This window comes from Sceloporus undulatus, chromosome 5 (assembly GCF_019175285.1).
Source record: "Sceloporus undulatus isolate JIND9_A2432 ecotype Alabama chromosome 5, SceUnd_v1.1, whole genome shotgun sequence".
Classification (NCBI taxonomy): Eukaryota; Metazoa; Chordata; class Lepidosauria; order Squamata; family Phrynosomatidae; genus Sceloporus; species Sceloporus undulatus.
This window is the reverse complement of record NC_056526.1, coordinates 94,237,579-94,263,033: the sequence shown is the minus strand read 5'-3', so window position 1 is coordinate 94,263,033 and position 25,455 is coordinate 94,237,579. Positions and strand designations below refer to the sequence as shown.

At 44.0% G+C, this 25,455-nt stretch overlaps 1 protein-coding gene across 2 annotated transcripts in view; it reads right to left on the bottom strand.

Moving 5' to 3' along the window:
• Positions 1-25,455, bottom strand: part of LCORL (ligand dependent nuclear receptor corepressor like) — an 85,788-nt gene that overhangs the window by 5,859 nt on the left and 54,474 nt on the right. The window contains exon 7 of one of the 2 annotated variants that reach the window (XM_042468023.1): positions 18,900-23,629. The exons of the other annotated variant lie outside the window; for it this stretch is intronic. Within the exon in view, the coding sequence (XP_042323957.1) occupies positions 18,900-23,629 (4,730 nt within the window). The remainder of the gene's footprint in view (positions 1-18,899; positions 23,630-25,455) is intronic. 2 annotated transcript variants of the gene reach the window in all.

Below are 25,455 nucleotides of genomic sequence, written 5' to 3'. Positions count from 1 at the left end.
CCTTGCCCTTCAGCCCTAAAGGCTCTCAGAGCAGCTTATAATTATTATTATTATTAGGGAGCTCCCTGCCCTCAGGTGTACAATCTAAAAATACATGACACAAAAGGAGAAGGGAATGGTGGTGGGGAAGGGGATCAGGTCCAGCAGTTCTTCTCTCCCTCTGAGGCCTGGACCAAGGCAGATGGACTGGAGGGAGGTCTCTGCTTCTTTATCTAGGCCAGGCCTGATGGAGCTGGGCCTGCATCTTTACCTCCATGGCCGGATGGCATGGGATGGACTGGAGGGAGGGCTCTGCTCCTTAAAAGCCACTTGGAGGGCAGAGGTCCAAATAACAGTAGAACCAGCAGCTTCTTCTTTTCCCTGGCCCCAGACAGTCACTTTGGTCCTCCTATTCTCTCTGCTGGGATGTTTTGCAGCAGAGACCTGTCATGTCTTGGTTTTATAGCCCTAGCAGGCAAAGCAGCTGTGAGTGGTGGCAAACACAGTGCCTACTGAGTCAGGGCCTCAGTCCTGAAGAGAGGAATCCATTTGGAAGGCAGAGGTCCAAATACCAGTAGAACCAGCAGCTTCTTCCTCCTCCTGGACTCCTGATAGTCCCTGTGATCCTCCTTCTCTCTCTGCTGGGATGTTTTATGCTGTTCTCTTCCTCAGAGCCCACAGCAGTGGCAGTTGTAATGGAGGGAGGGTGCCTCACCAGCTGCTGGGACTGGCAATGATGGCTATTCTCTATACTGTTTAGCAATGAACTAAGTAGCCTCTGAATGGAATGGCAGATGTAAAACTAAGGTCAAGGGAGACCTCTGACCCAGCAGAGGGCACAGGTTCGTTGACAATGAAGATTTATGCCAAAAGCTATCCAGAAGATAGGTGGCGGGAAAGCAGGAAGAAGCTGACAACTGCAAGTGTTTATAGGAATAGTAGGCAAATACAAAAAATAAAACGGTATGGTATACAAACACTATCTGATCTAAAAAGATAAATATATGCCAACAAGAAGGGCAATAGACTTGTAACTATGTGAGACTGCACATGTTGTTACATTAGTAATCAGGACAAAGGGGCTTACCAAGCCCTCAAAAAAATGAAGGTGTATCAATAAAGAAATCTTCAAATTGGGAAAAGGGACCTGATAAAACCACTCAAAGCCATTGTATGAAACATTATGGCATCAACAGACAGAACCTAGAAGGCTAAAGTAGTCTAGGGCTAAGCATCCTCTTTAACAAAGAGTGTGAAATAGACAATGTGTGCTCGGCAACGAGATGGTTGGGCATCACCAGCAAAGGCAGCAGAAAGAAAGTGCTCATACTACAAAGTCTGGAAAGTCTATCCCATCCAGAGAGAGCCTAATGGCGTCGAACTGAAGAACGCCTGTAACAATTTCTGGAACTATGTTGGACATCGTAGAGGAAGAATAGTATCTCGTCTAGCTGTAACAACACGTTGACAACAAGGAACAGTGAGAAGATTGCAAGATTCAGTTGTCCATGGCACACAAGACACATTGCATCTAAACCTAATGTTTTAGGCTACCAGCATGAAAATGTGCAGTGTTTGGTGAAAATGTCGGAAAAAAAGTATAACAGTGGCTGGTCTGATGTCTAGAAAACTAGTCACAGCATTATAAAAATAAAAGGATTCAACACTGTAAAGTTGAAAGAAATCCCTGTGGGAACATTATTCCATCCCGTGATGTCCTGCAGAATTCGTATTATGCCAGAAATGACCAGAACTGCAGGAAGGGGGATAGAAGAGACATTCATGAAACCCCAGGGGGGTTTAGGGGTTCACTTTGAAGGGAGCAAAGTAAGGAACGTGCCTGGTAAGAGGTTAGATATAACGAAGTGTATTTTCAAGGAGAGGTATACAGTTGGCCCTCCAGATTCGCAGTCTTGAGACTTGCTGTCTTGATTATTTGCGAGGCCAAGGCCACTTGTCTGGGCATTCCTTCTTCCCCTCCTTCCTGGTCTTTTCTCAGGAAAAAAAGCCCAGGAGCCAACTCCGTTTCTTTCCTTTTTGATTAAGCAGCAGCCTGGCAGGGAAAGAGAGGAGTCGTCTCCATCCCCCCGGGACCCTTTTCCTGCTCCATTACTCCCTGGGCTGTCTGGGGACGATGGGGCAAACAAACAGAGGAGGAGCCTCCATCCCCCCAGGACTCCTTTCCAGCCGGATCTCTGGGAAAGATCCTCCTCCTCCGTTTGCCTACCTCATCGCCACCCAGACAGCCCAGGGAGCGATGGGGCAAGCATAGAGATAAATGGCCATTTAATGACTTCTCCTTCAAAGTAAGATAGGCCGTTACATAAGTTATCCTGAGAAGTACAAGGGGCCTTAGCCAAGCATGGGAACAAGGGGCGCAGCCATTTCCTAACGTGTCCTTTGAAGTACGAGGGCCTTTTGGGAATCGCACCAGGGAGGCAAGTGGCCGTTTAAAATTCCTCCTCAGGAGTACGATGGGCTCTTGTCAAAAGTGCCTGCAGGTTGAGGATTCATTTTAAAGTTTCTCTTCAGGGGTGTGATGGGCCTTGCCCAGCACGATGGCGAGGTGAGTGGCAGATAAAACTACTTTGCCTCCGAAGTTAAATTTGCATTTAAGAACATGATTTTCTCAGAAATGCCACACTCCTCTTGAAATATGAATGATGAAATTGCCACCAAAATGCAGATTGATCCTGTCAAATGGAGAAATTATAGTCTGATAGGAAAACGAAACTTTGAATAGTTACTCTTAGATGCTGCTGCTGCAGTGGATAAAAGGAACTGAGTGGGAAGGAAATGAGTTTAAGTGGGAAGACAGCTAATAAGGCAGTTTGAGAGTGGGCTGGTCTACCGCCAAAACACTTCTAATAGCTCTAGAAAGTTTTGAATATGATTTGCGCATGCGCAGAATAACTCATTTGTGTGAATTCACAGGGACCACAAAGAAGAAACTGTGTTGTTGAACATGTTTCCTCAATACTAGCGATTCTGGTTAAGGCTGATAAGGAATTGCAGCACAGCACATCTGGAGCACTAGCTGCCTGGCCCCGATCTGTAAAGTTGTAAAATACCTTCAAGAGATATTCCCAACCAAACTGATAATTTAAAAGTGCTTCCATAATTTAAACGGTTCTTGAAACTCTTTGATGAACATTTTTGATATGACACCAAAAGCACATGTAAAACTTTCTTAGGTGAAGTATGAACGATGTTATGCACAATTGAGTGAAGACCAAATATTCTTTGTAAGCAATGAAGCCTTTTTATCAGCGTTTTAGACCAGTTTAAAGGACAAATCAGATTAACCTTCATTTACAAAATGTACTAAATGCGTAAGAGTAAATGCTGGATATTTAAAAGCTGCTCTACACTTAGGAACACTTGAGATGTTCCATCAGAAACTTGTGACTTTCATCTCCCTACTTGCTCTTTGCACTCTCAGGCCTTTGGCTTTAACTGGTTGTGGCACGAGGTCTTCTAATGGAGGGTGTTCTATGCTGATTTTCACTACTATGTTTTAAATGCTTTATAAACATATTTTTAAAAAGTGTTTTAAATTCATATTTTAATAGTTTTTTTAAAAAAAAAAATATTATTGTTTTAGTTACACTTTGTTTTAACCTCTGATGGAAGCCATATTGGAAGGAAGGTACAAAAATGAATAAGTAAACAATTAAATGACAGCCAGTGTGGTGCAGTGGATTGAGTGTTGGACTATGATTCTGCAGGCCAAGGTTTGAATCCTGCTTGGTCATGGAAACTCAGTCAAGGGCAAATCCCCTCAGAACAAATCTTCACAAGCAAACCCAAAGATAGGCTTGCCATATGTTAGAAATTACTGGAAGGCACACAACAACAACATAAAGTATCTCTTTCCAAATAAACCATAAGCATACATTTTGAAATTAAACAAAATCAAATAATGGCGGGTTACAGACCGCCGCTGCCGCCTGCTCCATGCGGGAGCCGCAGCAGCCACACCACGCGGCTCCCACACGGACCGAAAAAGAAGCTCCAAAATGGAGCTTCTTTAAGCGGCACCTCTATGACGTCGCTAGGCGCCAGGGGCGGACTCGTGACGTCATAGACGCCGCGACACGTGCGGACGCACAGCGTCTGATACGTAAATATGGCGGCCGCCGTGTGGAACGGTCGCCGCCATATTGTACGTACAGAATACGTACTAGGGTTAGGGGGGTGCGGAAGCACCGCCCCTTCCTAACCCTAGTACGTATTCATTATGTACTAAATGGCAGTGTGTAACCCACCAATGTTACTTATTCTCTGCCTCAGAGAAGTTTTTGTAATTTTTTAACAATGATTTGCAGAGTTTATCTAGCAGACCAATGTGATTTTCTTGCAGTTTTTGTACAACCTGAATTGCATATTTAGGCATGCAATAAGAGATCAACTGCAAGAAATAATGGTCTTCCATGACCTGAAGATGAGACACAGTTGGAAAAGCTGGGATGGCATGCTTTCTAATTATTATGTAATTTAACCTTTAATAAATAACAACACTAGCGTTAAACCTAATCTCCAACTTTGCTAATATAGAGGCTCTGCCTATACATTAATCTCTGATTTTACTATGCTCTGCAATTCACAGGATGTGTTGTCATTTTTAGTGCTGGACAAAAAAATGGAGTAATTCAGATTTCTTTTATTTAAAATAAAAGAATAAGAAATATTTCTCAGTAGCCATGGGGACATCCTGTTATCTATTTTATACCTTCTCAAGCTAGTTAGTTACACAGTGGGCATTCCCATTTGTGGGGATTTGATGAACCTCTACGGAAGTTCATCAAAGAGATGGGAGAAAATGCGGAAGCTCAAGTCCTGTATTATCCAATGGATGGCAATATCTGTGCTAGTGCCACTGGATAATATGACACGAGGCATGGCAATCTACACTCAGATCTGTGGATGGGAAGCCCACTGATAATGAGGGCCCACTGAACCTGCAGAACTGAAGATGTAAAGAAGATAGACAGATTTTCTCATCCTTGACAAAAAGAGATCTTTAGGGCAGCTTAGCAAAAATAAAATATTTTAAACGATGAACACACACAGACCGTGAATGCAACCTGTTACTTATTGACAAAGGAAATTCTGAAACATTTCTTGAAAGATGCCAGCAGGATAATAGAGGTAAGCAAGGCATCAGACAGACAGAAGTCTACCATAATTTCCTTCTATGTTCAGTGAAACAGAACACTAGAAGTGGGCTAGAGTGAGGGGAATGTTTTGGGAAGCATGCCATCTATTGGGAAGCCAGCTGTGACCATCAATGACTTGTTGTTTAATTCAATGTGATTCTGCAACAATCTTACTATCTTTTCAAATAGTATACTGCTTGCCTTCTTAAGTAATTTTGTTAATATAATGAGGCATAAGCAGTATTGATTAAAATTAATTATGAGGCATTAAAAGCTTAAAAGCAGGATGACCATGTAGGAATTGAAATAAAGGTAATTGGCATTGTTACCACTTGATGTACACAAGACAATCCTACTGTGAAGGTGCAAATTATTATGGCACAAAAGGGAAGAAAGCAAAAATAAGCTGACACTTGTTGGCTGCATAAGAATTCAACCCACCAACCCCCATCAATACTTGGAAGAAGCACCTTTAACAGTAATTACACCTACCAATCCTCCTGTGTATATCTCTATTAGCTTTGTGCATCTGGATCCTGAAATTTCTGTCCAGTCTTTCTGGCAGAATTGCTCCAGGTCTGTCAAGTTGGGTGCTGACTGCTGGTGAACAGTCTTTTTAAATCTTTGCTACTGATTTGCAATTGTAGTGAGGTCTTCACTAGACTAGGCCATTCTAAAACATTCAGATTCTTGACTTGAAACCACACTATTACTTTGACTGGGAGTTTAGTGCTGTTGGATTGCTGAAATGTGAACCTCCAACCCAATGTCCTTGCAAAATTAAAAATGTTTTGTTCTGGAATTCCCCTGTATTGGACTGCATATTTCTTACCCTCAACTCTGACAAGAGTCCCAATCTCTGCCAAGGAAAAACATCCCCACAATGTGATGCTGCCACTACTGTGCATCACTGTAGTGAAAGTGCTCTGTGTTTATTTTTCCACACCTTTTTTCCTATTCTGAGCGATACCTATGTCTCCTTCAACCTTGAGAATTAAAAAGTGGCAAAGATTGATTAATTCATATATTTCTGATAATTAAAAAAAAACTTGTTTCTCTCAATCTATCAGATTCCTCCCCTCTAGCTTACACTTAAGAAAGGGGAAAGACTGAGATCTATTACTCCCTTCGAAATGTTATGCAATGATCCTGTTGGAATAGTAATAGTTCAGTCTCCCAAATATATCATCTCATCTTGTTGAATTCATATCATGATACCCCATATGTATCAAAACATTGTGGGAAAGTGAACTAAATATATCAATTCCAGAATCAGACTGGTGTGCTATTTGGTCACCCTCTGTGCTGAAGTCAAGATCAGCTTTAACCAGAGAGAACTTTTTAAAGCTAGTACATAAATGGTATCTGACCCCTGTTAGGAAATCACAGATGATAAAATCTATATCTGTGTTGGAGAGGTTTTCCAGTCTTAGGGACTTATATCCATATGTGGTTACACTGTTCCAAAATTACCCACTTCTGGCATGATGTGATAACCAAATTGCTTCAATTACAAAACAAAAAATATTGTTTTGCCCAGCTCTTATGTTATTTTCAATATACACAAAAGGTAATAAATCTTTAAAAAATAGTTGATATCTTTTTTTGCTGACAGCAACTCGTCGAGAAGTGGCTAATAATTGAAAAACAGGTCTTGTATTCCTGGATAGCTGGTGGAAAAGAGCTCAGCGAATTCGAATTGCGTTCAAACTGACTTCCCACTGCCCGAAAATAGCTTGCCATTGCTCAAAATTACGTGTGGTAGTCTATCACGCAATAACGTGAAACCCCATAATTGCGTTCAGATTGCCACTGGATTATAGTTCCAATTTCCCTTGTCTGATAAACTCCAAAGTAAGTGTTTGTTGTTTTTTTGTCCTTGGACTTCTGCTTCTAGACAGCTGAATCACATTTTTTCCTGTTTTGTAATGGCATCTTTACAGTAATAAAGTATTTAACAGTGCTCTGGGAGACATTCATAGTTTGGGACACTTTGTCACCACACTTAGTTGGTGAGTCTCTAGTATTTTATAACCTGGATTTATTTTGAAATCTTAAGGATCTTCCTTATATTGTTTGTTTAAATATACTTACCAACAAGCTCTGGGGCCTTCCAGAAGAAACCAAGTGGTACTGGAATTACACACAAGTAGGTTCCATTCAACTACCTATGTGAATTTTGGATGGCAATGGACTGCATTTAGATGTGTCACAGCAGAGTGTGAACAAAGTGTCAATTTGTTTTTATTAGCTTAATCTTTTTGACACAAGGAAAATATTTAATTAATATTAGTTAATTAAAACTTCTCTGTAGCCTGCAATGCTACTTTTATTCACACTCCCCCCTCCCCCCCAGTTAGTAGAGACAAAGCTGAAAAGTGTCTTGAAATATTCATTTTTCCAGAGGTTCTCTAGGTTTCTATTTGCAGGGTCTCCAACTCCTCAATTAAGAGAGACACAGAGAGAAGAAGGCAAGGGTGCTATGGTATGATTAGATGTGAGGAAGGATTACAAATATCCTTAAGTTATCTGCAAAACACTGCACTCTTTTGCTTTTGCCCCATTACTTGAAGCACTACAGCAGAAGTACAATTTAATATTTTCCCCAAGTTTTATATGGTTTTAAGTTTTAAAAATTAAAAGTCTTTTGATAAATGTTGATTTTATTTACAACTTAAAGGTGAATTTATATGTCAATATTTGTAAAATGAACATTGGCTTACCTTGTGAGACCTTTGTTTTCAGTGATGGAGGCGGAAGCATCCTGTAGCGGGTTAGTTCACTCGCTTCGCTCTGACCAGGCAGGAAGTAAAAGATTTTATAGAAGCCACCACTAGAAGGAGCCAATCCCCCTTTGGTTGCTTCAGTTGTTGCTACAGCCAAGGATCCAGAATACACAATTATAAGAACATCCTTATAACTGGAAAAGGTAACATATATCAACTGTATAACAAGAACTAGATTAGTGTAAACAGGACATTGAGATAAAGGTGAGAGGGTATCTCTTAAACTGAGAGATCAAGTCTTAGTTGTGGTTGGGGAGGGTGCCTCCACCTCCATCACTGAAAACAAACATCTCACAAGGTAAACCAATGTTCATTTTTCTAGTGATGGAAGGGAGGTATCTGGTAGTGGGATATCACATAGCTTTTAAAAATGGATGGGAAAACTAAAAATTTGATTAGTGTGGGACCACAGATTGTAGCATGTATCTATCAAATGTTGCCTCAGCAGATTGTCTGCCACTACCAAATGGTAGTGGCAGACAAATGTGGAAGGGGATGATCAAGTGGCTGCCCTACATATATCTGTAATGGGTGCAATAGTGGAGAGTGCAGCTGAAGTAGAAGCATTTTGTGTGGAGTGTGCATAGACATATCCAATGAGAGAAGCGCCTGTAGTGGCACAGCAAGTGGCGATACATAATCTGATTCATCTGGACAGTGTGGTAGCAGAGACCTCTTTGCCTTAGAAATTGTGGTGGAGTGGAACAAAAAGTCTATCGGACATCTGCATATGTCGCGTTCGTTTGATGTATATCTGTAGTGCCTTGCAAATGTCCAGAGTGTGTCAGATTTTTTCTAATTCCTTCTTTGGATGTGGACAGAAGGTAGGTAAGATAATTTCTTGTGCTCTATGAAAGGCAGTGTTAACCTTGGCTATGAATGATGGGACTACCGACTCTTCACAGAACGTGCAGAGTTCCCCACGAATAGAGAGAGCTCCTAATTCTGATATTCTCTTTGCTGGGAGTAAATTTTCCATGCTCAGCGGGAAGAATGGAGTCAAGGGAGGAACAGGAAACAGGTGGTGAGGAAGAGGGCTCTCGGCCCCTTTGCCTGGTGGAGACATCACCCCCCTGAGTTGTGGCGCTGCAGTGATCTGTGGGTGGCTGGAGAAGCTGGGCATTTTGGCAGGATGCCTCCCATTTATCTCTTGAAATGATGTTGACCCACCCGTGGGAGGGTAAAGGGACCCCGTGGGAGGTAATTGCTGGCCTGACATGGCTGCTGCTTGCAGGAGATGAGACAGGAAATGAGGGCAGATACCTTAGGAGGGAGCGACTGGAATAAGGGACCCAGCAGAGCAGGGTGGTGGTATTCACCCCCAGGTCTCCATTGCTGGTCTCTACTGCCCAATCCCGATCCTGGGAAACAGGGTTGTGGCGCGGCACTCAGCAATGTGGAGATGAGGGTTCTCCCTCCTCCAACTGCACCCTTCTATCCCTGGGTCTGGAGGCCTCAGGTTCCTCAAGGACAGGAGAAGGGAGGATTTGTTCCCTTGGGAGGCTAGGTGACTTCCCAGACACTATGGGTCTATCCTCCAAATCCCCCATCTTCGACACGGACAGGTTGCTTACCTGTAACAGTATTTCTTCGAGTGGTCATCTGCGAATACATACAAATGGGTTTCACTGCACCTGCGCAGTGCTGCTCGGAACCTACTGGAATCACTGGGCAGAGTTAACTCTGCAACATATTGAAACTTTTTGGCGGTAACTCCGCCCACCCGTTATAAGGCCCCTGCCTTCCCGCTCTTATCCCCAGTTCCGCAATTTTTCCGCCAAGCAGGCGATGGAAAGAGCCAATGTGAGCAGGACACTGATGGGACGGACGGGTGGGATTTGTATGTATTCACAGATGACCACTCGAAGAAATACTGTTACAGGTAAGCAACCTGTCCTTCTTCTTCGTGGTCTCTGCGAATCATACAAATGGGTTTAGACTGACAAGCTAAGGTATGCGGCGGAGGGAGTGTCCTGAGACCAAAGCTATGGTAAATCAAAGGTATATTTATTACAATAAAAAACCTTGAACCATAAAAGCGTCAGTCTTTGTGTTCATGCACAGATCAACATAGCAATAACATTGCTAAACCTGAGGTGGGAACAGAGGTCATGCAAGACCGATCCCCTAGAACTTGTGCAAACCAACATTCAACAACTGTGAACAGTGTAAACTGTACAAGTGTAGTGAACACAAACAACAGTAGTGCAATCAATGCAACCCTGAAACCAACACAGCCCTCCCGAAAGCTGCGTCTCGAATGGCCCTGGTGTCCAACCTGTAATGTTTAATAAAGGTTAAAGGTTGGGACCAGACAGCAGCCTTGCAGACATCCTCCAAGGGAATCCCCGACAGGAATGCAGAGGATGCTGCCATTGACCTTGTGGAATGGGACCGAACCCTGCCAGGGAGAGGTTTGCCTAACAGTTCATAGCAGAGGTGGATGGTACCAGCCACCCATTTGGACAGCCTCTGCGCAGACACAGGCAACCCTTTCTTCGGTTCCGAGTAGCATTGGAAAAGTCTCTCGGACCGACTTGAGGCAGCAGTTCTGTCCAGGTAAAATGCCAGTGCTCTCCTGACATCAAGAGAGTGTAGGCGTCGCTCCTCATCCGACGTCGGGTTGGATGCGAGAGTGTGTAACACAATGTCCTGGCACATGTGGAAAGCAGACACAACCTTCGGCAAGAAGGTGATGTCCGTACGGAGGACCACTTTGTCCTTGTGGAACCTCAGGAATGGCTGGTCCCTCCGTAAAGCACAGAGTTCGCCCGCACGGCGGGCAGAGGTGATGGCCACAAGAAAAGCGGTTTTCCAAGTCAATAGTCTCAAGTCCGCTGTGGCCATCAGTTCAAAGGGCTTGGATTGGAGGGCGGACAATACCGACTCCAAGCTCCAAGCCAGCGTTGGTACCGACACCGGGGGATAAAGGTTGGCACAACCTTTCAGGAACCCCTTCACCAAGGGGTCTTTGAAGAAAGAAACCCTCCCCCCGAACTGGTATTTGGCACAGATGGCAGACAGATAGCATTTGATAGATGTGAGGGACAGCCCTCCATCCAAAAGTGCCATCAAAAACTCCAGCACCACTGGAGTGGACACCTGTGCAGGAGACAAGCCCTTTTGGTCAAGGAAGAGGCAAAATCTCCTCCATTTCAGGGCATAAGAGCGCTGGGTGGACGGTTTCCTCGCAGCCAGGATCACCGTCCTCACTGCCTCCGGCAAGGCAGTCAGCGCCGAATCCTCCAGGCTACCAGCGGCAGGCTCTCGATGTCGGGGTGGAGAATTCGTCCGTCCTGGATCGACAGCAGGTCCGGGCGAGGATCGAGACGGAGGAAGCATCTCCTGGAGAGGTGAAGAAGAGATGCGAACCACGGCTGTCTCGGCCACCACGGGGTGACCAGGATCGCATGCGAGCGGTCCGTTGTCATCTTGGAAACCACTCTGATGATGAGAGGGAATGGAGGGAAGGCGTAGAGGAGCTCCCCCGTCCAGAGGAAAGCGAATGCGTCTCCGAGGGATCCGTCCAATCGCTTCCTGGAGCAGAACTGGGGACAGTGGCTGTTCCACCTGGTCGCGAAGAGGTCGATCCGGGGGGTTCCCCACCGATCGAAGAGGTCGCTGACCGTCTCGGGATGGAGCCTCCACTCGTGGCACACCGATGGAGATCTGCTGAGGCGGTCTGCCAATTCGTTGTCCTCCCCAGGAAGGTGAATCGCCTGGAGGAGGACGCGCCTCTGGATGCACCAGTCCCAGATGCGGAGCGTGAGGTCGAGCAGGGTCCTGGATCTGGTACCACCTTGTTTGTTGATGTAGTACATCACAGTGGTGTTGTCCGTCCTCAGGAGGACCACTCTTCCTGTGACAGCAAACTCGAACGCCCTCAAAGCCTTCTCCACTGCGAGCATCTCCAAAGCGTTGATGTGGAGGAGCTTGTCTTGTGCGGACCACCTGACCTTGACGACGAGGTCGAGCAGGTGGGCGCCCCATCCCTCCAGGGATGCATCTGTTGTCAGAGTCAGTTGTGCCTGGGGCTGATGAAAGGGCATCCCGGTGCAGACGTTGGAGCTGTCTAGCCACCATCTGAGGGAAGCGGCCACCGGTCTCGGTACCGTGAGCCACTTTGAAGGAGGGTCCTCCAACGGAGAGAAGACGAAGAGGAACCAGGATTGGAGAGGTCGAAGATGAAGTCTTGCCCAGGGTGACGAATGTCGTCGATGCCATGACGCCCAGGGCGACTTGAACGTCTCTGGCCCTCACCCTTCTGTGGGAGATGCACGGCCTGAGGGACGTTGTCAGGGCCTGAAACCGGTCCGGAGGGAGGAAGGCTAGGCAGTTTTCGGAGTCGAGGATGGCCCCGATGAACTTGACCTGCCTGGTCGGAGTGAAGTGGAACTTTTCCCTGTTGACGACCAGCCCGAGGGAGTCCAAAAGGTGCAAGGCGAATGAGACTGCCTCCTGCAGCTCGTCTTGGGATTCGGCTGCAAACAACCAGTCGTCCAGGTAGGGAAACACCATGAAGCCCTTCTGATGAAGGTATGCCACCACCGGTGCCATGCACTTTGTGAAGACTCGTGGAGCCGTGGCCAAGCCGAAGGGAAGCACGTTGTAGTGGTACGAGGTGGAGCCGACAGCGAAGGCAAGGAATCTCCGATGGGACTCTCGGATCCCGATGTGGAAGTAGGCGTCCTTCAGGTCGACGGTCACGAACCACAGGCCCTGGTGAAGCAGAGGCAGAATGGAAGCCAAGGTTACCATTCGAAAGCGACGGTAGTCCAGAAACAAGTTCAATTGTCTCAAGTCCAGGATGGGCCTGATGCGCCCATCCGCTTTCGGTACCGTGAAGTACCTGGAGAAAAAGGCCCGAGGACATTGATCGGGCGGCAAAGGGGAGATTGCCCCTTTACCAAGCAAGGTGCGCACTTCGTCGAGAAGGGTGTCCGAGGGGGGAGTGGACATGAAGGCTCCAGTTGGAGGGAGCTCTTGGAACTCGAGGGCATAACCCCTACGGACGATGTTGAGAACCCACGAGTCCGATGTTATGGAGGCCCAGGTGTTAGCGAAAGGCCTCAGAATGTCCAAAAAGAAGAGGGGTGAAGGAGAGACGAAGCGCGCTGCGTCCCTTCAGGCTCTCTTCTTCCCCTGGTCGGTGTCCTGCCGGCGGGACTTGCGGTACCGAGGCGGGAAGTTGCGGCGGCCAGAGGAGGAGGAAGACTGCGAGGGGAAGCGGTGTCTCTGGGAGCCCTGCTGCTGTGACTGCCGATCCCGGGAGAAGGTCCCCTGTGACTGACCTTGCGGCTGCCACGGGCGCTGACGCTTCCGGAACGGAGAAGCCGGTGCTGAGGACATGCCGTGTTTCTTCGCCGCCGCCTTCATCCTAAACTTGCGGTTCAGGCGGTCGTCGGTCTCGGCGTGGAAGAGCCCGGTCCCGTCGAGCGGCATGTCCTCGATGGCTGCCCTGACCGTGGGGTTGAGGTCGGAGGCCCTCAACCAGGCGTGGCGTCGAAGTGCCATGGATGCTGACATGGCCCTCCCCGAACAGTCCGCCATATTCCTGGAAGTGGTGATGAGCCAGCTTCCAATGGAATGGGCCTCGTCCCTGATCTCCACCAGCTGCCTCTGGATGTCACCTGGGACGTCCGGGACGAGGGGGGAGATCCGTTCCATGAGGGTCTGGATGTAGGCCCCCATGCAGGCGGTGTAGTTGGCAGCCTTGACCCCAAGAGCAGATGCCGAGTAAGCCTTCTTGGCCAGTCCGTCCACCTTCTTCGCCTCCCGGTCGACAGGGGAGGTCGCCTGCTTCGGGATGAAGCTGTGTTGGGCTCCCTCCACTATGGCAGAGTTCGGCCTGGGGTGGTCGGCCAACCAAGGGCAGCTCGCCGGGGCGACTCTGTAGAGCGACTCTACCTTGCGGGAGGGCGCCGACAGGGTGGCCGGAGAGTCCCAGGACCTCTTCACGATGGTCTGGAGCGAGGGAAGGAGAGGCAGGCATGGCGGAGTAGGCACCCGTCCATGCACCCGACGCTCAACCAGGTCCTCGGCGTCGTCTTCCGCAGAAGCGAGCTCGATGTCGAGGGCCCTTGCCATCTTGACGACGTGCTCGGTGAAAGACCGGACGTTGTCCGATGGGGAAGACGGCTCTGGGTTGTGCATCCTCTGGGGGGAGGCCGGGTCCGAGAGGACATCCTCGTCCGAGGGTGCCTCAGAAGGAAGCAGCGGCTCGTCTTCGGAGTCCAGGTCGGAGGAGAGAGGGTCCGTCACTCTAACCTGAGATCTCGGGCGGGTTGGAGCGAGGTCCGCTGAAGACCAGGAGCGCCTGCGGGGTGGAGACGGCGACCTCTCGTAGACCGACACGGTCGGGACCGATCTGGACGGGGTGGCCCAGTCTACGGGATGGGGGTTCAGCCTGGTGAACTCCTTCATAGCTCTGTCCTCCGAAACAGACACGTAGTACCGGCGCAACTGCGTGTCGAAGAAGAGATCGGGAATGTCATGCCCGCGGGGCTGGTCTTCCTCGTCGTCGGTTGCCGGATGGGAGGGCGACCGGTGCTCTGGGGAGCGAGGGAGAACGGTGTCGTCCGTCCCGTGGACAAAGTCCATGGTGGGCAGGGGCAGTGGGGTGTCCGGTACCGGGGTCCCCCGGTCTACCGGCATCGGCTCCGGGTCGCGGGGAGCTGCCGAAGTGGACGCGCGGGCCTGTTTGGACGGGGAGCGCTTCTTCTCCTTCGCCTTCGGTGGAGGGTCGATCCTTGGAGGGTTTGGACTTTTTAGGGGCAGGGTCACGACCGGGTTTGTCGTGGTGCCTCTTCTTCCCAGGCCTGGGAAGCTCCTCCGTTGGAAAGAACGGATTGTCTGGAAGGTCGAGGAGGACAGCAGCCGCTGCCAACGAGGAAGGTCTCGGGGACTTTGTCCCTTCCAAAGGCACAGTTAGCTCCTTCGACTTCGGAGCGTGGCGAGATGCCTTGGATGCCTTGGACGACGAAGGCGACACGAGATGGACCTCCGGCTCGGTAGCCTTCTTCGAACGCGAGCCCTCCGATCCCTTCTTCGGTTTGGAGGCCGGCTCGGTACCCTCAGTCCCCGAAGACTTATGGGGGCGCTTGGAGGGTTCGTCGGTGGCGCTGGGTGGTTTGGAGCCACGGGCCACATCGGAGGTGGTGGAAGAGGTCGTCCCGGCCGGGACACACACCACGCTGGAAACGGCGGCCCTCCCCGATGTCACGCTGGACACACTGGCCCGAGACGAGGTGGGGGGCACGGGAGGCGGGACAGAAGACGACCGTGAACCCCCCTCCTGTACCTTGCCGAGGGCAATCGCCGAAGTGAGCCGGGACTCACGGTTCTTGCGGGCCTGGGAGGAGAGAGATCTGCAGAGCAGACAGGCCTTGGTGTCATGGTTCTTGCCAAGGCACAACAGGCAGGAGGAGTGCGGGTCCTGGACGGGCACCTTGCCCCCGCAAATGTTGCACTTCTTGAAAGGCGCAGGCATTTCCAGAGTCGTCAAAACCAGTGGGAGAATCCGTAAACGAGGTCAACAGTCCGAAAGTCCGAAGTTACCAGGGGCGGGAGACAAAGAATGGTCAAGATACAGTCCGAGGTCAAAAAGCGAAAGTGATTCCAAGCTAGCAAAGCAAGCGAAAGTTCCCTGAAGCAGCTAGCGCGGCGGAAAAAAGGAACTGGGGAAAAGAGCGGGAAGGCAGGGGCCTTATAACGGGTGGGCGGAGTTACCGCCAAAAAGTTTCAATATGTTGCAGAGTTAACTCTGCCCAGTGATTCCAGTAGGTTCCGAGCAGCACTGTGCAGGCGCAGTGAAACCCATTTGTATGATTCACAGAGACCACGAAGAAGAAAGACTTGATCTCCCAGTGCCTCAAAAGATCAACAGGGAGGGCTAGAGGAGGAGGAAGGATGCAAGGGTAAAGTGTAAAGGTAAAGGGATAGTATAAAGAATAAGTTTTTTTTTTTTTTACGATTGAAAGGAAGGAAAAGGCAGAGCCAAGCAAGGTAAGTCTGATCAGAGCAGAGGCAGGAACTAAACTGAAATGACCAAAAGGGGGTTGGCTCTCTAGCAGTGGCTTCTATAAAATCTTTTACTTTCTGCCTGGTCAGAGCAAAGTGAGAGAACCAACCTGCTACAGGATGCCTCCCCTCCATCACTGGAAAATCAAAGCAATTCAGCTATGGACCAAAATCCTGATTAACAGATTATAATTTCTTTAATTAGTTTCCAGCTTTTAACACAGACACTCATACATCCATTTAGCTAGAATCCTGTATACATTTACCTGTGAGTAAGACCTACTGAAGGACCAACATGGCAAATGTGTTTAAGTGTTAGACCAGAAGTCCACGAGACCAGGGATGAAATACCAATTGGGCTAGGGAAACCCAATGCACAAACAGGAATGTATGGCAAACTTTGAACAACGGAAAAGGAATAAAAGCAAAAAAATAAAAATAAAATAATAATAAACACAACAGAAGTCTAAAGTGAAATAATGAAAGACTATGAAAAAGTTATCAGCTTCTTTCTTAAAATCATATTAAAAAGCTATCCCATAAAACAAAAACCTTATATTCTGCTGCCAATGTCTTCCCCTAGTTTTATCATAACTCTGCTTTTATCAGAATGTTTGGTTCAGCCAAATGGCCAGATTACAACCTTATTACTTTGAATGGTCTCAGGTAGCAGTAGAATGTGTAGCCAAATCATGATGAGCAAAATATGGTCCCTCTCGGCCCTGAGTGCACTCTCTGTGGCCTCTACTTTTTGTTCATTTTTTCTTTTTTTGGCAAGGGGCCTATAGCCAATAGTGTTATTCTTGGCTGGGGAAGGATGCTTTCTGACACCAAATCAGAAGGTTTTTTTTTTTAATCGCATCCGGTTTTGAAGAAAATGGACTCTTCTGGGCCTAGACCTGACCCAAGTAGCCCACACATTTAGCAAATTTTGTCCTGTAGTCAGTGGAGGATGTAAAGTAAAAATAATTTGGAGTGGGAGTGTTGCGGCCCTCCCAAGTCTGGGTGTGTATGGTTGGTTCCTTGACCTTGGCACCTCCCTGCACTACATCTTTTGACCCATTCTTCCATTCATTTCCTGTTCCATCAAGAAATGTTATTCAAAATAAAACAAAAGCTGTGCTTATCATAATGGAGGAAGAGGGGCTATGATATCAGCAAGAGCAGGAAAGGCAGCACTTGGGATCCTACTGGTATTCTGGGTTAAATACACAGGTAATTTGGCAACATTAGCATAGAAACAAAAGCAACTCCCATGAGAGAGCTCTTTGTTCCTATATGATAAAATGTGTTATCCCATTTTATGATAAGGACCTCATACCATAGGTACGTTACTTTTTTTTAGCTGTTCAGTGCTGCTCAAACTGAATGCATACACAGGACACACAAAAGATCTCAATAAATTAAAGATACAGGTTGAGTCTCCCTTATCCAAAATGCTTGAGACCAAAAGTGTTTTGGATTTCTTTGGATTTTTGCATATACATAATGAATAGGTAATATACACAATAAAAGTATCCTGGAGATGGGACTCAAGTCTAAACATGCAATTCATTTATGTTTCATGTACAGCTTATACACATAGCCTGAAAGTAATTTTATGCACAATATTTTTAACAATTTTGCTCATGAAACAAAGTCTGTGTGCAATGAACCATCAGAAAGCAAAGATGTCACTATCTCAGCCATCAATGCGGACAATTTTGGACTTTGGAATTCTGGATAAGGGAGACACAACCCGTACACATTTGCTTTCTCCCTCATTCTACCACAATATGTTCAAATGATACTTTTATTTAGAGGAAGGATAAAAATAAGTAAATATAAATAAGCAAAAAGTAAATTAATTTCCTTGGCTTCATTTATGTGTTCAAAAAGTAAATTTACTTTTTTTACTTTACTTTTTTTTTTTAGTAATTTACTTTATATATTGTTGTTTGTATTGTTTTACTAAATAGCCTGATTAAGTCTGAGATAAGGTAATACAGTTTAAAAATAAAGAGAATCTCATTGAACTTCTAGTAATGTGTTAATGCAAATTACACTTTAAAATATCTAAGCCTTTCTCCTAATAATTCCCAGAATATTTTGTTTTTTGAAGGTTGCATTCGACATGTAAGTTAGGAGTGTTCTTGCAAAATGCCTTTTTTTTTTTTTGGACAATCACAAAATTTTCCCATTAATATGAGTAAAATTTATATATTTTCCTTTGTCTTATTTACATATATATTTAAAATGCTCTTTAAACTTTAACATATAAATGAAATCCTGTTAGCTAATTATGTATTTAGAATGAATATTCTCTTTTTTTTCTCTGTAAACCAATACTTTATTTTTAATTTGTGTGTTCCAATGACCCCTTCCCCAATTTTTGGTGTGCAACGCTATCCATGTGAATGTGTATGGTCAGATCCACATAACCTATCAAGAGCACAATGGAAGAGACAGAACCATCCCAATACAGTACCATTACTGTCTAACAGCTTATCAAGACAGTAATTTATTTGGTGCTGTATATACAATTCCAGTCCAATTACAGAAGCATAGAGAAACTGATGCTGGATGGAAGAAACCACACTCACAGCATCTTTTTCTATGTATAGCTCCCATTCCAGCAGCAAATCAACAAAGGATGTCTGTTTTCCTGTCACAGACCAAGCTTCACAGAAAAGGAAGATGAACCGTTTTTAAAATTAATCGACATCAAACAGAACTGGGCTGTGCCAAATTTACTGGTTTCGCATCAGAGTACTTTGACATTGTACAATAAAACCAAAATCTATTTTTTACTTCCAAAGATGTTACACTTGCAGCATTGTGCAGCTGGAAATTAGCTTTTTCTAAGCATTTTGACTGCTTTTCTATATTATTTTCCCTTGCTTACTTCATCTGAATGAAAAGCAAATCAAATTTTGGAAGAGGTGGAGGGGAGGGGAGGAGATGAGATAAAACTTACCTATTTGGTATTTTGAGAAACAACTTGATACTTGGCCAGCATTGCATAACTGCTTCTTATTCCCTTTTCTTACATCCAGGTCAGTGAGCTTGCACTGTGTCTTCCCCCGCTTATTAATTTTTTTAGGAACCTCGGTAGGGCCATCATCAAAGGTGACGCGTTTGCTTGTTTTCCTGCTGTCTTGTTCAACATGCATTCCTTTAACCAAGGTGGAATATTTTGCTGCTTTAGATGTTTCTGCATCGTTTTCATAACTATCAGACATACTTTGCTTAGTGGAATGGGACCTCAGAGTACAGTGTCTTTTCTCCTGAAAGTAACTGTGACTAACAGATTCTGGAGTACAAACAACAGGATTTGTATTAAATGACAATTGCTCTTCGACAGGATTGATCTTCTTCAAAAATATTCTACAGTTCTTAAAGGTTTTGTCTCTCCAACCCGGGGCCCGCACTTTTTCACTGTTTCCCTGGTTGCAATAGTCTGGCTGTATGCTTGATGTGCAATTATTTTTTAACTCAGGGTTAGTGCTGAGGCCACACGATTGTGTTTTCTGTTGGTAGAATGCATCTCTGATTTCATTTCCAGTTGATGAAGTGACTGTATGAGGTTCTATCAAAACTGAGGATGAATTAGATTGTACGGTACAATTCCTGTGATTCACGCACATTTGGTTGCTAATTTTCCTGTTTCCATTAGCAAAACACTGGCTTCGGCAAAAGAATCGCAAGTTTCTCCTTTTTGATTTCCAGTCACTTGTTCCATGACTGTACAATTTTTTCACTTGTCTCCACCGATCACGCTGTCCGTTCTCAAATCTGTTTTTTCTTAATTTAGCTAACGTATACTTATGTTTCCTCTTTAAGACTTGAGACCTTCCTATCTTATGTAGAATTTGTAAATCTCCTGCAGACTTTGAAGGTGTGGATAGTGCAAATTTTTTAAAGTGCTTTCTCAAAGGACTAGTATTACAATCATACTGTCTTGTTCCCATTTTAAACTGCTTTGTACTAATTACTTCAAAAGGATTGCGAGCATTTGCTTTTCTCACTAAGGACAGTGACTGTGTTTCTGTTGTTTGCATAAACCATGTGCGCAAGTCATCTATATTGCATTCTTTCTGGAAAAGCATTTTTATAGGTGAATGTTCAAGCTGTAAAATGCAGGAATCCAAAGGGTTTGATACATTAATGCTACAGTCTTGTTCAGTGTGACACTCTTCATCATACAGACGTTTTCCAAACTCTTCTCCATTTACATTTAGCCAAGTACTTGTTATCTGGTCATATCTACTGTTCAGTTCTTTCAGCAAGGAATCATTAGAAATGGAAGGATCCCACCACCTAAGAGAATTTGATGAAACGATGGGGTCTAATGACATTTCGTGAATGGACCTGGATTTATTATGCTCAGCACTCTTTTTTGCATTTTCTGGATCTTTATTTATTGAGGTATGTTTTGGCATCATGCTTGAGGGATGCTGTATTTTTTGATTTTTAACATTTTTCAAACAGAATTTATATGATTTCTGTAGGAAGGCACGTCTGCAAGATAGTGGGCTAGCAGATGCTAGTGAATGTAAGAAAGGCAGTGAGGGTCTTCTATCTCTAACTGACTGCCTCAAAGGAATTTCGGGCTTTTTTGAAGCTAAAATCTTCTCACGTGAAAAATCCTCATCTGTGTCATTCAAAATGGTTTCAGCAACATACCTCTTATTGCACTCGTTATTCTCCTTTTTAAAAGATTCCTTTTTTTCTAACACAGTCTCTTTTTCTAAAGGAGGCAGGCAGCTGCTAATACTCACTTTTCTTTCCTGAGATGAAATCTGATTAACAGTCACTGATATGCCAGATATTTTTACTTTTGCTGGTCTGCCAGGTTTTCTAATTATATTTAAGGGCTTCTGGTTTGGTCTTATGATGTTGCTGCAATGAGATGCTACTACTGGGCTGCTTTCAAGAGGTCTAACGTACTCATAACCAGATGCAGAATTTGGCATACTGTTGTTTTTAAACAAGCTGTCCCTGGTATCTGAGTTCTTTAGCTGAGCAGATTCACACAGAACATCACAATCACGGTGAGGATCTCGTACCACGCTGACTACACTTACAGTTCCTTCTGAAACACACCTCTTAGTCCTTCGTGATCTTCCAAAGACAATTGTCACAGTAATATTTTTGTTAATGCTCTCCTCCTCTAAGACCCCAGCATTAGAGCTTCCACTTTTCTTACTACTAGTGGAGTTACTTAAGCGGCAGGTATTTTCAGCAGCAGCCACCTTAGGCTTTGGAGGTCGACCAATTGGTCGCTTGAACTGTTTCACAACTTGGGGACCTATTTTTTTTGGTCGGCCAGGTTTTCTTTTCAGGGATGATCCGTTGCAACTTTGTTCTATGGATTCTTCACTTGGCCCGTGTTCACTGATGCTTGTTTCATTAGTTGTAGGAAAAACAGAATTCACTTCATCTTTATTACCATTTTCACTATAACTGCATTCTTCAACTGAAACATTTTTACCAAGATCCCTAGTTTCTGATTGTTTTTCTGATGGTACATTTGTTTTCTCGTGAAGAGAATAAAAATCAATGTTTAATTTTGAAGAATCATTTACAGACTTTAGTGTGTATTTGACCCCTTCACTACTGTTAATTTCTGAAAGAAACATCAGTTTTATAGGACTGGTGTAATTTAGTGTTGTAGATGAATTATCCCCAGCATCAGAACTTCTTTGCAAGTCCTCGTTATTAGAAGTCAATACATCTGAATCAAATGTATTTGATGATTTCCAAGGGGTTTTATACCCTCGGTCAGTTATTTCTTTTTCTTTTGTTGGCATACATTCTTTGCTGCTCGTACTGCTAAATGGCACATGAGCTTGTGATAGTACATATTGTCCCTTACTTCCAGTTTCACTCATGCTAAAAAAAAGGCCACTTTTAGAATTTTTGTTGGCATCAGACTTGTGAATGTCTTTCAGTTTGCTGGTTATTGTATAACCATTAAAAAAAGGTTTTTTAGCCTTTTGGGCCATATTTAACGTATCTTCCAAACGCTCTACAACAACATGTAGATTTGTGTTTCGCACAACCTTATTTATATCTTCACTGCTACATGTTTTGGCCTGAAAATCTATAAGAGTTTTATCTTTTTCCGTGCAATAGGGATGGGGGTTTGCTAAAAAATTGTTTGTTACATATACAGAGCACCACATGGGAGGGATAACAGTATGTTTGGTTCTATCCAGCAACCTGTTGTCATCTCTCTTCACAGGGACAGGATCCATATGCAAATCAACTCCACAATTGCCATGAATTTCAACCAAGTGAGTTTGGGAGGTTGTACTATTATTTTCTGAAAATGCCACGAAACCGGAATTGGTTCCTGAATTATTCAGAGGTAGTTCAAGTGATTCTTGTGGACATACTGGCAGAGACTTTGACTTGATGGAAGAAAATAGTTTCTCTTTATTTTCATGATTTTGTAAAGCAAGGTTGTTTAATGTACTATGTTGGGCAATTTTGTTTGGCGATAGTTTGTCATTTTTTGTAAGCTTTTTTACATTTCTCTCTGAACTTGCCTTTTTCCTTATGAAAGTTTCATCCAGACTAGCAAGTTCTCTCTTGATCTGCAAAGACTGGCGTCTAAACAGAGACGAATCAGGGGACTTGTGCATTGCAAACAAAGTTTCTTGCCGTTTTCTAAATCTTGTTTGGATAATTTTACTTTCTATCTCTTTGTCATGTTGGTTCAGTAACTCCATAAAACTGTAATCATTTGGCTTAGCATCATGTAAGAGAGAAGTTATGAAGCTCCGTAATTTAGTATCTGCTTCTGTTTTTCCATCACTTTTAGATAACCTCGTAACATTTGTGGTATCAGTAGTTTCTATTGATTTTAATTTCTCATTGATTCTATCCATTAAGTCTTGAAAAGGGGAATTTTCAACTTGTTCAAGCTTATCAGAATTTATAAGGCTATTTTCTTGATTTGCACTTAGAAGAGTTTCATCCAAATTACCAGCTCCTTCTGTGATGCATATATTATCTTTCTGTTCACATGCAGAAAAACTTTTTTCAGCTGGCAAGAGGGATGGAGGCTGGTTACTATTCATTTCAAGTGTGTTACCTAAGGAAAGGGAATCTTCAATTGATTCTTCCAAGGAATCATATTCATCAGTTTCTACAGGTGATAAAGAAGGTGGTGAAGGGCTGCGGGCTCTGTCAGCTTTATTCATCTTTTGCCCTGTTGAGCAGAGATGCATACAAAGTGCAGGTTTTGCCAAGTGGATTTTACTTTGTTGTAACTGTTTGGGGCAGCATCCATGAGGACTACAAGGCACAGGATTCCTCTTGCTCACTACAGTGTTAAAGTGTCCAACAGCCACAGACTGGCACGACAAGCAATCCATATTGGTCACACAGACTGACAGAGGTGGTAAACAAGTATTTGGTCTTTGATTCTGTAAACAGCACCTTTTTATTAGCATGTTGCTATCACAACTGCAGATTGGAATGTGCACATGATCTTCAGCTGTTTCAGAAAATATACTAAGTGGGAGTTGGCAATTACATACTGAATGAACACATCGGTCCTGGTTTAAAAATTTCAACATAGCTAAAATCTGATGCCAATGATATGAGCATAACGATGCCAAAACCTTGCTTAGAGTAGAGTTTCCTCTTTCCAATTTAGTTGTTTCCTCTGATTTTGCATCAGCTGCTGTACTTGAACTGAAAACAAAAAGCAGATCAAAACAAAAAGTAAATTACACTTAAAAATGGCACTATGTGACTGATGTCTAACTATGATATGGTACCAAAAGTTCCATATCTTAAAGAGTATTACAGAAATGTTTTACTTCCTTTGAGATTTCATATACAAATTGTAAGGGAAGTGTGTACAAGTTGTGCTAGATTTAAACACTACAACAGTATGTTAGAAAAAATTAACTTGGCTAACAAAAGCATTAGCAAGATAGATTATATAATAGAAAATATACATTTAACAGTTGAATATTACATATAGAAATAATAAACCTTATATTTCTTCAGGGAATTTTTAAACAGTTATTACACTACAGTTGTAAGCCTGAGCACATTAAATTATTTTTACGCTATACTCAGTTCAACAGGCTGCTTCACACATAGCAAATTTCTTAACACATTTCAACATACCCTAGAAGTCTCCTAAACATCACAAGTACCCTAAAAGTACATTTTATGCTGCAACTATATGAACACAACAAGAAACTACAATTTGTTGATGGATACCCACTTCAAAGAAAAATATATACATATTTGCATTTATACGACATGACAGTGTGCATAGAAGGCACACACAACTTCCTACATGACTATTCTACCACTGTAGGAAATTGGCCATTTGTAAGGCAGCTCTTACTTTGAAGGAAATGTGTTCAGTGTTAGGAAGTAAAATGACAATATAGTTACAGTATTTCCAAAAATCCATAAGGAAAATTTACAGAATTAGAATTGTAATCCTTTTTATGACTTGGGTTTTTCTGTTATGTAATTAACTGCATAACAGTATGCACTTAAAGTTCATGAAACCAAAAGGCAGGTGCTTAATTTGGGCCCAAACATGTTTTCAGTGCAATCAAATGTGTTGTTTACTGTGAATTTTAAAGCCTTTTTTAAAAGATGCTCTATAGCATGTATGTTTTAAAATGTATCTTAAGCCATTTTAAGTATTGTTCTTAAAAATTAAAAACTCTCGGCTAAATCCAATTGTTAGTCACAAATAGAGCAGAATGAGGGCCCAAACAGACGGGCCAGAAAAGTTGGCTTCTGGACATATTGGGGGCATGGCATTTTGACGGTGCATGCCTTCAAGCTGCCCAGCAGACAGGGGTAACATCAAGCCACTCCAGGGGCATGGTATTTTGATGACACATACTCCTGAAGCACCCGGAAGTCTCCTGGAGGTTGCATCGGGGCTTCCTAAGACGGCCCAAGTAGGAACGGATTTTTTCTGGTCCTATTTGGGCTGGTGGCAGTTTGTCACGGTCCCAAGGCAGCTTTGGAGGGGGCAGCTTCAAGCTGCCCCTTCGCAGCTGTTTCAGCCCTAAGTTAAGTCTTGACTTATCAAGTCCATTTATTCAGTATGTTTACTTATTAGTTAGTACTAATAGTTGGATTTAGCACTTTCTTTTTATATCTTCACTACAGATACAAATGGATTATTGTACAGATATACTTGTCCATTCAATTCAAGGGAAAAGGCAACTGTCCACATGCATTCTTCTTCTGGAACACTGTTGCTGTACATTTAAAGGGAAGCGAAGCCCTTCATTCATAAGGTAAAACTTATCCAGACAATTCTATATAATTGAGTGTTGTCATAAAGTCATTGTATCCTTGAGTCAAAGAAATGGAGTTTGTACCATGGTTACGTCCTTTTTTTTTAGTGTGTATGTATATTTTTCAGTTTACATGAAAGTTAAATCCATGTTGGGAAATCAACATATCTTTAAACAATTTGGATTAAATCTATAAAGATCTTCATCTAAATACACCTACAATTAAAATAACCAATG